Consider the following 12589-nt stretch of genomic DNA (forward strand, 5'->3'; position numbering starts at 1 on the left):
GGGAAAATCACTATCATGCTCTATAATAAAACTTTGAAAAGAGGTCTAAAACTGTTAAACATAAACACAGTCAAAGAACAGGTGAATCAGGGTTTCTTTTTCTGTGTCACAAAATGATAAGTTATTTCTGTTAAATTAAATCTTTGTCTCGGGAGCTCAATACAAGGGTATACAGATGTTTTCTAAAGTTCAGTCCGTCCTTTTTTGTTCGTTCGTGTAGCAGATAAATGTCTGCTGTTCACACTCCTGACCAGGTAGTGGCGAAAATGCACCAAGTCGTTGAGTGCGAGCCGCCGAAGAAGAAGAAGAAGCAGCAGCAGAAGAAGAAGAAGAAGAAGAAGAAGAAGACTGCCGTACTGCAACGTTATGTTGGTCAGAGAAAAAAGTTAATTCACGTCCTTTCACTGTATTTTCTGCAACAGCAATTCACACTTTAAACTACACCTGGAGCCTCCGACGTATTTTAGATACTGATGATTGTTCGTTTCTGTCCTCTGTGGACACCATCACGCTGGGGAGGAAAGACGGGACTGAAGAAGGACCGGACAAAGACTTGTTATCGAGGGAAGCCTCGTGGAGAATGAAGTAAGAATTTACTATTTATGTGTTCAGTTTAATCGGTAAGAGTGGTGGCTGTGTGGGGTTGATGTGATTTGCAATTGTGGCGGATTTTTTCTTTAGGTCTTTAAATAAAACTAGTGAAATAAATAAATAAAAATACACTGTAATGTCTGGCAGGACATGTTGTAAGAATGGAAGAAGAGTTATTCTGTAACAGGCCCGGACTATCTCACGGCCACAGGAAGAGCGGTGGTCTGGGTCATAATTTTTTTTTGTTGTTGTTTGTTTTGTTTTTACAATAGAATTTATTGTAAATAACATCATTATAAACAAACACAGGAATGTTATTCAATCTTAGGGATAGCCAACTGTGGATGCCAGACCAAAACAAGTTGACAATAGAGCATTCATAGAAAAGATGAAAAATAGTTCTGCCTTGGAAGAACAAAAGGAGCAAGGATCCACATCAAATTTAAACCTCTCATGCATATAATTATTAACAGGGTATATAGCCGAAATTATTTTAAAATGAGTTTCCTTAACTTTAGGTAAGATAGGGTATGATTTATATGTCGAGAATGCCTTCTTTTTAAGGGAAGCTTCGATGTGGTTTCCAACAGAAGGAGAGGTAAAGTCTCCAAAAAGGTTTTGTTTGAAGATTAAGCTAATTAATTTATTATTGCACTTTTTATCAAACAAGTTTATATCTCCAATTAAAAGAGTGGGCAGGGATGGGGGAGTCGGGGGAAGCGGCATAGCATTTTGGATAGACGCAGTGAGGGGATGGGGATAGGTTTACAGAATTGATCATATTTCTTTTTTGAAATACTAATATTGTATTTGGTCACAAAGTCATTAAAGCATAGTATTTGACCATTGGAATCTAGCATATCATGCACAAAGAGAATTCCCTTTTCATACCAGTCGGGTTTGAATGAAGATTTCCTGTTGATGGTAATAACTCTGTTATTCCATAATATATACTTATGTGGGGAGAAATTGTGGGTGAATAACATCTTTGCATACAGTAATACTTGTTTGTGGAAGTCCGAGAGGTGAACAGAAATTTTAGGTACTTCAAAATCACATCTAAGTAGGTGATTAATACCACCAATCTTGTTAAATAGTTGGTTAGGAATGTGATACCATATTGACTGGGACTGAGAAATGCACTCTTTCAGCCATTTGATCCTAAGAGCAGCTATTACCAATTCAAATTCCATGGCTCTCAAACCCCCATTGTTATAATCCCTGACCAGTTGAGATTTACGTAAATAGTGAGTTTTGTTTTTCCATATGAAATTAAAAATAATAGAGTTAGCTGTTTTTATAGCATCAGATGGTGTAAATAGGGATTGACAGGGGTAAATGAGACTTGAAATCCCCTCAGCTTTTGACAGGAGAATGCGGCCTAGCAGAGATATATCACGTGATAGCCAGTGGTTTAAAGATTTTTGGATGGATTTCAGTCTAGGAGAAATATTCAAGGTTACCCTGTTCTGCCGATTTCTTGATATTTTTAGGCCGAGATATTTGACCTCACATCTTACCGGGATGTTATCAATATGCCTTTGGTTGTTATCATGGACAGTCAGAATTTCACATTTTTGGCGATTAAGAGCTAAACCAGATGCTTTGGAAAAAAGTTAACTTTGTCTAATACTTTGGGAACCATATCACCATTGTTGAGCAGTAATGCTGTGTCATCTGCAAACTGACTGATTACAAATTCTTTCCCCAATATGTTTATGCCCCTGATGTCAGAGGAGTTTTTAAGATGAATTGCCAACATTTCACTAGCGCTAATAAATAGGAGGGGGCTAATTGGACAGCCTTGACGGATGCCCCGATTTACTGGAAATCTTGTGGAGGGACCCCGAGAAAGGGAGATGCTGCTGGAAATATCTTTGTAAAACATTTGAATAACTCTACAAAAGTTCTTCCCGAATCCAAACATGGCTAAGGATTTAAATAGAAACGGGTGCTCTAGGGAGTCAAAGGCTTTAAAGAAGTCTAGAAAAAGGATTAGACTTTCTTGAGGGACTAGAGAACTGTAATCAAGTATATCTAGGATTAAACGTGTGTGGTTATGAATATGTCTACTTTTTATGAATGCCGATTGTGTCTCGTCAATAATTGTATTTAAGCCTCTTTTAAGTCTATTTGCGAAAACGTCAGCTAGCAATTTGTAATCTACGCATAGAAGTGTAATAGGTCTCCAGTTGTCCAAGGAAAGTTTGTCTTTGTTGGGTTTAGGTATGAGAGTAATTAAACCTTGTTTCATAGTTGGTGACAACATGTTATTTTCAATACATCCCGTAAAGGCCTCGTATACTAAAAATCTGATTTCACCCCAAAAATCTTTAAAGAATTCTACAGTGAGGCCATCAGGGCCGGGAGACTTGCCGTTGGACATTTGAGACAGGGCATCGTCCAGTTCAGTGATTGTCATTTTAGCTTCTGTCAGGGATTTAAAGTTATCATCGATTTTAGGAGGTAATTCTCTGATCATGTCCAGGAAAAGGGTAGCTTCATTGTCTATGTATTTTGAACTATATAGGCTCTTATAAAAGTTACAAATATAGTTATCGATCTTATTCTGGTCGTCAGTAATACAGTTCTCAATGTTTAGTTTGTTTATAACCTTTTTAGATTGTCTGTTTTTTTCCAAGTTGAAAAAATAGGATGAAGCACCTTTGGCCTTCTCGGTGTAAAAGTCAACTAATTTTGATTGTAGTGCAAGCAATTCTGCATTTTTTCTGTCCATTCAAATATCTTGGTTGTAAAGCGAGTTAATTTGAGATATTAGTTCAGATTGTTGTTGTCTTCTCTTAACCGCCATTTTCTTCCCTTCCTGAATACTGATTTCCCTAACTTTAAATTTCAACCATTCCCATTTTTTAAGGGGACTTAAATCATTTAACTTCATAGTATCTCTAATTAAGGCAAAAATTTCATTACAGAATAACTTTTGACTTAAAAGATGACTATTGAATTTCCAAAGAGATGTTTTTGGTAGTATGTAGTCCTTTTGTGCTGAGATAGATAGGGAAATCGCACAGTGGTCAGTGAGAGGAGAGGGGTAAATTTCACAGCTAGAAGATAATTCAACCAAGTTGCTTGATATCAGCCAGTAGTCTATCCTAGAATATTTAGGACAGTCAGCCTTATTACTCCAAGTATATTGCATTTTATCTGGGTTATTTTTGCGCCATATGTCAATCAGGTCAAGGGACCTCAAGAAGTTTGCGATAACAGGGTTGAAAGCATGAGTAGTAAGCAAGGTTGGCGACATATCTTGCCATTCATCTGGGACCACATTAAAGTCGCCTGCTATTATGACCTTGTCTGTAGAGAACATAAACTTCCATTCATCAATCATGGTATTCACGTTGCGCATTAGTCTCCTATTTTTAGATTGGTTATTGTAACCATAGATGTTAGCCAAGATGTATTTACAGTCACTGAGTTCAATAATAATCATAAGCCAGTGGCCTTCATTGTCACCCTTCTGTTCAATGACTTTGCCATCATTGTGGTTAAAGAAAATGGCCACACCCGCTGAGTGTGCGGTTCCATGCGAAAAAAATAAGTCATTGGTGCATCCCCATTAAGATCTCCAGAAATTAACATCATTTTTTGTCGAGTGTGTCTCTTGAAAAAGATGACAGTTAATTCTAGGTTGTTCCTTGCAGAAAAGAAAAAATTGCCTTGCGTTTTGTGCTGTTCTTTAAGCCTCTAACATTTAATGAGAACAATGAAAGTGCCATAAGTAGAACCTGAGTAAGGGCAACTATACCGTGCAGGCATAACATAAACATAGACCAACAAAAAAACAAAAAGGGGGGGAGGGGGGGGGGGCATAAAGCTTGCAGCAACTGTTCTTCCTATCCACCCCCATCTATTTCTTATATTTTTCCCTCTTTCCTTTTTATTTATTTATTTTTTTAATTATATATATATATATATATATATATATATATTATTACTTTTAATTCCTTTTTCTATTATCATTTCAATTTTCTTTCCCTTTTTTTTATATATTTTTTTTTTTAATAATTTTTTACTTTTCCTCTTATTCTTCTTCTTTCTCTCTATTACCCCCTTTCCAGCAAAACGTTTGGTATTGTGAAAAAGCATGGATGAAACCGACGAAAGACAAATTTGGTATACCTTCATCCATTAGCAGCTAAAGTCAGGAGGAGAAGAAGAAAAAAGGAGATCAGTTTGTCACTTGGCGTTCGTTGATGGAGGTGCAGCCATCGTGAAGGAAAGCTTTGAGTCCCTTCTTCCTCGCTTCCTCCACCTTTGGCCACAGGCGGGTGTGTGCTTCGCGGTCTTCCTTGCAGAAATCCTCCCTAAAGCGAATTTTCCGGTCATTGCAGATCCTGGAATTCTTGGACATTTTCCAAACTTGATCACGAACTGTTCTCATCCCGAATTGGATGATGATTTGTCTGGGTCTGTCCGTTTTGGTCTTCTGGCCCAGCCTGTGCACCTTATCCACTGTGTTCTGGAGTTGCTGAGTTGACATGGGAACAATTTCAGCTATGATCTTAATCACTTCCTCTCTGACGTTTTCACCATCTTTTTCAGGTAAGCCATTCAAACGTACAAATTTCGTTTGTATCTTGCATGCTCCAAGCGGCGATCCTTGAGCTCCATGTTCTCTTTTTGGAGTGCAGTCATTTGAGTCTTCAATTTGTTTACATTTTTTAGGGCAGAAGTATTGGTGTCAACCAACTCTTTTATCTTGACAACTGCATCAGTGTTTTCTTTCAGCTGCCACTCAAAAGCCTGTATAGATTCACCTTGAATATCAAATTTTTGAGCAAGGCTGTGGATGGCATTAAGAAGCATGCTATTGGAGACTTCACGTTCCGGATCAGCTGTCTTGGATTTTTTTGGTTTTGGACTTTTCAGTGGGGTATGGTGTCTACTCGTTTGTGGGTCGTTTGGTTGTTTCAGGCAGGTGCTTTCTTCCGCTTGTTGATCCAGCCACTCGATGTCTTCGTCACAAGCTTGTTGCAGGGTGGCTAGCGAGTAGCCATGATCCATGCTAACTCCAGCCATGCTTGCGAAGAAAATACTTTGAGGGAGTTGTATAAAGAAAAAAAAGAAGCTGGTTGGAAGAAAAGAAGACAAAAAAGGTTTCCTGCAGCTGTCAGAGCGTGGTTTACAAGCTGAGAGGACCTGGGAAAAGTGTTTGGGAAGGTCTGGTAAAGTTAGGTTCGGGAGCCTGCACGAGGTACGTCTGCTCACTCCGCCATCTCATGAAACCCCACTTGTTGCTATTGTTCGTCTTCTACGTTTCGACGTTTGTCCGCTCGGAGGACTAGGGCCCTGTTCCAATACCTACACTACACCCCATGGTCCCCTATGAAGTGTGCACTTGGTGGAAGTGCTCTGGGTCATAAGTGACTGGCCTACTTGTAAAAACTGACATGATGCTCTTGTTCTAGTCCGTTTTCACTATAAACTAATACAAATCAGTCAGTAGTCTAGTCCAGATTAAAAAAAAAAAAAAAAAAGATTAATCAACACAAGCAAAGCCCGCAGAGGCGGAACAGCTGAGAGGAAGAGGAATGTGGTGGTGCAAATGGAATCAGAGGAAAGAGGGAGCAGAGAGGGGCCTTATTTTAAAAAATAAAAAAGCACTTCAGGATGAGATGACGTGATAATTTCAAAGTCTCCATCGACAGCAGCAACAGACTGGTTGATAACTGCTGTGATACAGGTGAGGCGGCTGGTGAGGAGCTGCAGATTTATATTAAACATGACATGATAATCACTAGTTGATATTCTTCATCACCCATTTTAAGAAGCTGTAATAATGACCCTGGTACGACTTACTGTCAAAGCTTGTTGCCGTGGTTTGTTGTAGTGCTGCTCTATCTGCTGTTAGCTGAAACATAAAGCTACTGGTTATTGCAACCCTGGATAGAAAGTAGGTCAGGATTTCCTGCTATCATAGATAAAATATCAGTTAATATAATGTGCTGAGTTAAACTGACAGGTGAATTTTTTTTTTACACTTTTGGCTGCTTGGTCTGTACTTACTGTCCACGTTAGTCCTTGTCCAACTCAGAAACAGCTGCAGAACTGTACCAATAAGGAACATTTTATTAGTCCAGGTTAGGTACTGATGATGGAACCTTTTAACTTCATCAGTGTGTTTGTCTGGTTGTAAAAGATGTGGTGGCAGATTTCTGTGTTTGTTTGTTAAATGTTGATATCTGAGGTTTTAGTTAACAGCTCCATATGTAGTGCGTGTTTGTGGATGTGTTTTACATGGTAAACACATGACTTTTTTTCCTGCATGAAACTCAGGAGTCGTCACTTTTCCTCACACACGTCAAGAGTTTTGGTTGTAAATATTGAACATGTTCAATTCTTCCAATTGTCAGCCACGACCCATTTCAGAGCCGATTGTCGGGACAAATTCACTCGTAACACACTTAATGATAGTAATCAGGCGTTTGCTGTTCCTTGGTCGGGAAGAGAAAGAATTGGGACAAAAACAGCTCGATAAACTTTATGGGCCTAAGCGGTCACAACAGGTTGGATGAGAGAAAGTTTAAACAACCAAATGTCAGATGTTTATGTAGATGTGTCTGCAGAGCTCTGACAGTCTGACCTGATGAGAGGTTTTACCATGAACTGAAAAGAGGTATAAGGCATAGAAACATGGCATCATATCACTAGACCTGTGGTGGCTGATGGGAAAGTTGGCCATGTTTGGAACCATTTGTTAGCCACCGTGATCGACATGGGGAGAACTTGTTGCATAGTGGGTTACAATGTCCGCACACATGATCATCAGGCAAAGAAAAATAGCAGACTGTCTTTTTCTTTTTCTTTTACATGTGGGGGAAAAAAATCAAGGGACTCTTGTGTCCGAAGGAGACGGATCGCGTGGATATCTGCCGTGAGATGCACGCACATGGGCCGCCCTAGTTTGCCTCTAGCCTCTATAGAGGCGTGTTCGCATTTGCACGATCACACTCATCTCTGATTACTCCTCATTCCTCATACTCTGCATGCTGACACAGTCACAGAGTTGTCCGCTGGGTCTATACACTACGAGATACTTTTTTTAAGCTTTATTTTGTTTTTTTTGTAATTGTGTATCTGGTACTTTGTTTGTTGTTGTGATAAATTTATCTTTTGTTGTTAATTTATTTATTTTTTAGAAACTCTTAATGATTGTCAGCTTTATTTTCTGTAAAAGATGTAAGAAATTCTCTGTTGTTTCCGTACAAGTGTAGCAGTTGGTTGTCTGATGATAGGATTGAAGGGTCGTTGCTTCTGTCTTTTGTCTCCGTTCTTTTTTCTGATTTCATTTTTTGCTTCTTTTCGCTGTCCTCCTTCTTTTTTTTAACTTCCTGGCCACCTCTTAACCTGTCTTCATCTTTCAATTCTGAAGGAAAAATAATAACAGGGATTCTGGGAATAGTTTTGTTTCCATTTTTCCGATTTTGATCGTAAATGAAAAAGCAGACAAAAGACGGTACTTTTTTCTTTTTTTTAATTTTGGTTGTTGGTGCGGTGGGGTGGTGGCTCAGGGGGGTTGAGCTGGTTTTCAGGTGCAACAGAAAATAATTTGTTTTCTTTAACTTATGTTTTCTCTGCAAGACTAAACTGAGAAAAGTAAAACATGTGGAATGAAAATACTAGAAAAATATTTATAGGGTGGCGAGAGGAGCAGGAATTCTTTAGGGGTAGCAACACATCGCTGAGATTTTTGTGTCAGATTTTGATAACAAAAAGATCAACAGAAGAATATAGTTTGCACTCAAGTGTTCCTGCAGCATCACAGGCAGCATTTATACAAAGATAAATAAAAACGTACCATTGAAACTCTATGGTGAACATAAATGTATTGTGTGGAAATAAACATTTCCACATAATAAAGAGAACAGCATGTTCTGCAATTAAAATATAAATGTTGAACAGTTGTACCTGTGCATTCAGAAATTTCAAGAAAGTCAAATTAAGTTGACCTGTAAAGGTTATAGTGGATATTAGGTTTATTCCCAAAAAGCTGAATTTCCATAATAATTTGTGTAGTGTACAGTTAGCGAGGTCTCCAACCATGGATCAGATTGTGTTTTGCTATTATCGTGATGAAGGTAAATTTTCAAAATATTGTGCAGCCAAAGCATGAAGATATTTTAAAGGTGTGACTTTAAAGAAGCTCTGAGGGGATGAGGTGGGAATTTTTCTGCTGCATGATCTTTATCTTTCTTTTTCATTCCAGCGTTTCCTGCAGATGTGCAGCAGCTGATTCCAGAGGGGTTTCCTTGTAAATGAAGTCTGGACCTAGAGTCCCATCTCCAAAAAAGTTGAACCAGAAGAACTATGTCCCAATCAAGATGGAGAACAGTCGATGATGGGATGATGGAGAGTGTCACCAGTTTACCGATGATGATGGCTCCTCTAAAGAGTGAAGATGATCATAAAGAACCTCAGCCGTGTTCATATTCAGCCTATCATCATCAAACCAAAGCTGAGGGCAATACGGAGGTAGAGACTCCAACCACCAACCCAGCTAAACAGATTAAATCAGAAAGTGTTGAAGAAGACTGTGGAGCACCAGAAATGACCAGTAATCAAGACCCAAACATTTATTTACAACCAAATAGTGACAGAAAGGCTTCAGGCTTTTCTGAGATACATTTATCACATTTTGGACCTGAAATGGAAGACGATGATAAAAGCTGGAATGACAACAAGGCACATGGATCAGGTGTAAACAGTGATGTGGAGTCTAACACGGCCAAAAAGTCACTGAGCTGTTCTGAATGTGGTGAAGAGTTTGACGACCAACGATCTCTCCAGAGACACTTAACAAAAAGGTCTTTGAGCTGTTTGAACAGAAAGAAATGTTTTAGAGTGACACCCAATGTAAATATCCAGAAGAGAGTCCACACAAAGAAAAAAAGAGTTCAATGTGATGTTTGTGGAAAAATATTTAGTCGTAAAAAACATGTCGGTATACACATGAGAATCCACACAGGAGAGAAACCATTCAGCTGTGATGAATGTGGACATAGATTCAGATACAAGACAAGCTTAACCGAACACATGAGAATCCACACAGGAGAAAAACCATTCAGTTGTGATGAATGTGGACATAGATTTAGACACAAGACAAGTTTAACCGATCACATGAGAATCCACACAGGAGAAAAACCATTCAGCTGTGATGAATGTGGACATAGATTTAGTTATAAGGCAGGCTTAACCGAACACATGAGAATCCACACAGGAGACAAACCATTCAGCTGCAATGAATGTGGACAAAGATTTAGACAGAAGACAAGTTTAACCAACCACATGAGAATCCACTCAGGAGACAAACCATTCAGCTGTGATGAATGTGGACATAGATTCAGACACAAGACAAGTTTAACCGAACACATGAGAATCCACACAGGAGACAAACCATTCAGTTGTGATGAATGTGGACATAGATTTAGACAGAAGACAAGTTTAACCGAACACATGAGAATCCACACAGGAGACAAACCATTCAGCTGTGATGAATGTGGACATAGATTTAGTCAAAAGGCAAACTTAACCCGACACATGAGAATCCACACAAGAGACAAACCGTTCAGCTGTGATGAATGTGGACATAGATTCAGACACAAGACAAGTTTAACCGAACACATGAGAATCCACACAGGAGACAAACCATTCAGCTGTGATGAATGTGGACTTAGATTTAATCGAAAGACAAGCTTAACCCAACATATGAGAATCCACACAGGAGACAAACCATTCACAGTGTAGATATGTGCTGGTCAGAATATATTTAGGGGAGGCATTCTTGAAAATCGATCTACACAAGTCACGTTTATTTGTATAGCACATTTCATGATTTTGATTTAAACAGATCTGATTCTCTACTTTTACCCGAGGAAACACTGGAGAGTTTTGTCCTGGTTTGTGCAAAGATGCATTAACCAGGACAACCTTTTAGACCCAATTTTCCCATCTGCCTTCAAAATGGCGGTGGTGAGACCCCTTCTAAAGAAGAGTAATTTAGACCCCACTGTTTTTAATAATTACCGAGCAGTATCCAACCTACCATTTTTAAGTAAAGTCATCGAAAAAGGATATAAAAAAAAAAGGATTCTTGGATAAAAACAATATTTTGGAAAAACATCAGTCTGGTTTTAGGAAGAACCACAGTACTGAGATGCCCTTGTAAAGATTGTTAATTACCTCAGGTGTAATTTTGATGCACAGAAACATTCAGTTCTGGTTCTACTGGATCTAAGCGCTGCCTTTGATACAGTAGATCACCAGATTTTATTAAACAGACTCACGAGTCTGGTGGGCCTCTCAGGTACTGTTCTTAAATGGTTTTACTCCTATCTCACAGATCAATAGTTTCATGTAAATATGGATACATGCTTCTCAAAGATCCATAATATCCAATTTGGTATTCCCCAAGGATCAATTCTAGGTCCACTTCTTTTTAATTTGTACATGTTGCCACTTTGGGATGTCATCAAGAGACACGGCATTGATTTTCACAGCTATGCTGATGATATGAGGCTTTACATCGCTGTGTTTCCTGATGACCTGAAGTCAGTTAACATTCTTTTAAACTGTATTTTAGATATTAAGTCATGGATGGCTGAGAACTTCTTACAGCTCAGTCAGGACAAAACAGAAGTTTTAATTATTGGTCCTGAAGACTAGAGAGAGATCACTTTACCAAAATAACAAAACTTTGAATATTTCCAGTGTGTGAGAAATCTGGGTGTCCTTCTTGACTCCGAGCTTGATTTTATTCCACACATTAGAAATGTCTCAAAGACAGAATTTTATCATCTTTAAAACATAGCCAGACTCCACCCTTTTTTCTCTCTTGCCAGGACCGAGGTGCATGCTTTTATTTCTAGTAGATTTGATTAATGATCTTGGGTCTTCTTATTTGTCAGACCTGCTTTTAGAGTATGAACCCTCGCAGACCCCGAGGTCTTCTGGTACTGGTCTTTTAGTTGTTCCCAAAGTCAGAACCAAGACTTAAGGTGAGGCTTCGTTCCACCACTACGGGCCTCGACTGTAAAACAGCTTGCCAGAGAGCCTCAGGGCTGCAGAGACTGTTGATGTTTTTTAAAAAAAGGGCTCAAGACCTTTCTTTTTAGTCTAATTTTTAGCTGAATTTTATTTGCTGTTGTTTAGAAATTTGCTTATTTAGTCATATATTCAAATATTATTTTGCTACCTATTTATATGGCTTTCTGTTTTATTGTTTTACTGTTTTATTTTATAAAGTAGTTTTTATAAACACTTTTATTTTATCTTGTTTTATTTTGTTATTTCATTTTATATTTTTCCTGAACTCCTTTATCTGTATTTTTATTCTTATCACTCCTCGGTTAGGAAGAGGTACATTAATGAAAGAACAAGTGCTAAGTTTGTGGAGGCCATAGCTATGTTACCAACAACCAGTGCAGAGTCAATTGATGGACTCCTGGATCATTTCAATTTGAAAGTCTTGAATGTAATGGATGCTGTTGCACCGATAAGAATCAAGAGCACTTTGATCAAACAGAAAACGCCATGGAGAAACACCACTGTGGTTACCAGCCTAAAAAGAGAAAGCTGAAAAACTGAGCGGAAATGGTGGAAAAATTCAAACTTCAAATTCAAATTCACTATGAGCTGTACAAACAAAGCCTGCGTAACTATAACAATGAGCTGTGCAAGGCCAGAGAGCTGCATTTATCTGAAGTGATTAACAGGAATGTCAACAATTCTCACACTCTGTTTGCTATGATTAAAAAACTTACAAATCCTCATATACAGATAAGCCCAGAGCTCCTTTCCACTGACAAATGCAACCCATTTGCCATCTTTTTTAGCCAACAAAATTAAAACAATTAGGCAAAATATTAATTCCGGCTTCTGACCTCATCACAGCACTGAAACAGCTCTGGTCAAAGTGTTAAATGACATAAGGTTGAATACTGGTTCTGGTCGAGCATCAGTCCTGGTTGTGCTGGAT

The 12589-nt window shown here is 38.5% G+C and overlaps 1 protein-coding gene and 1 long non-coding RNA gene across 2 annotated transcripts in view; both read left to right on the plus strand.

Moving 5' to 3' along the window:
- Nucleotides 1–10972, plus strand: part of LOC121648531 (zinc finger protein 501-like) — a 28024-nt gene extending 17052 nt beyond the window's left edge. Inside the window, exons 4-5 of the mRNA XM_041998725.1 lie at nt 10067–10134; nt 10955–10972. Coding sequence (XP_041854659.1) covers nt 10067–10134; nt 10955–10972 — 86 coding nt within the window. The remainder of the gene's footprint in view (nt 1–10066; nt 10135–10954) is intronic.
- LOC121648333 lies at nt 349–8898 on the plus strand. The gene is made up of 2 exons (XR_006011953.1): nt 349–585; nt 8822–8898. It is a non-coding gene; the product is annotated as an uncharacterized LOC121648333 (long non-coding RNA).
- Nucleotides 10973–12589: the final 1617 nt, after the last annotated feature.

This window comes from Melanotaenia boesemani, chromosome 11 (assembly GCF_017639745.1).
Source record: "Melanotaenia boesemani isolate fMelBoe1 chromosome 11, fMelBoe1.pri, whole genome shotgun sequence".
Classification (NCBI taxonomy): domain Eukaryota; kingdom Metazoa; phylum Chordata; class Actinopteri; order Atheriniformes; family Melanotaeniidae; genus Melanotaenia; species Melanotaenia boesemani.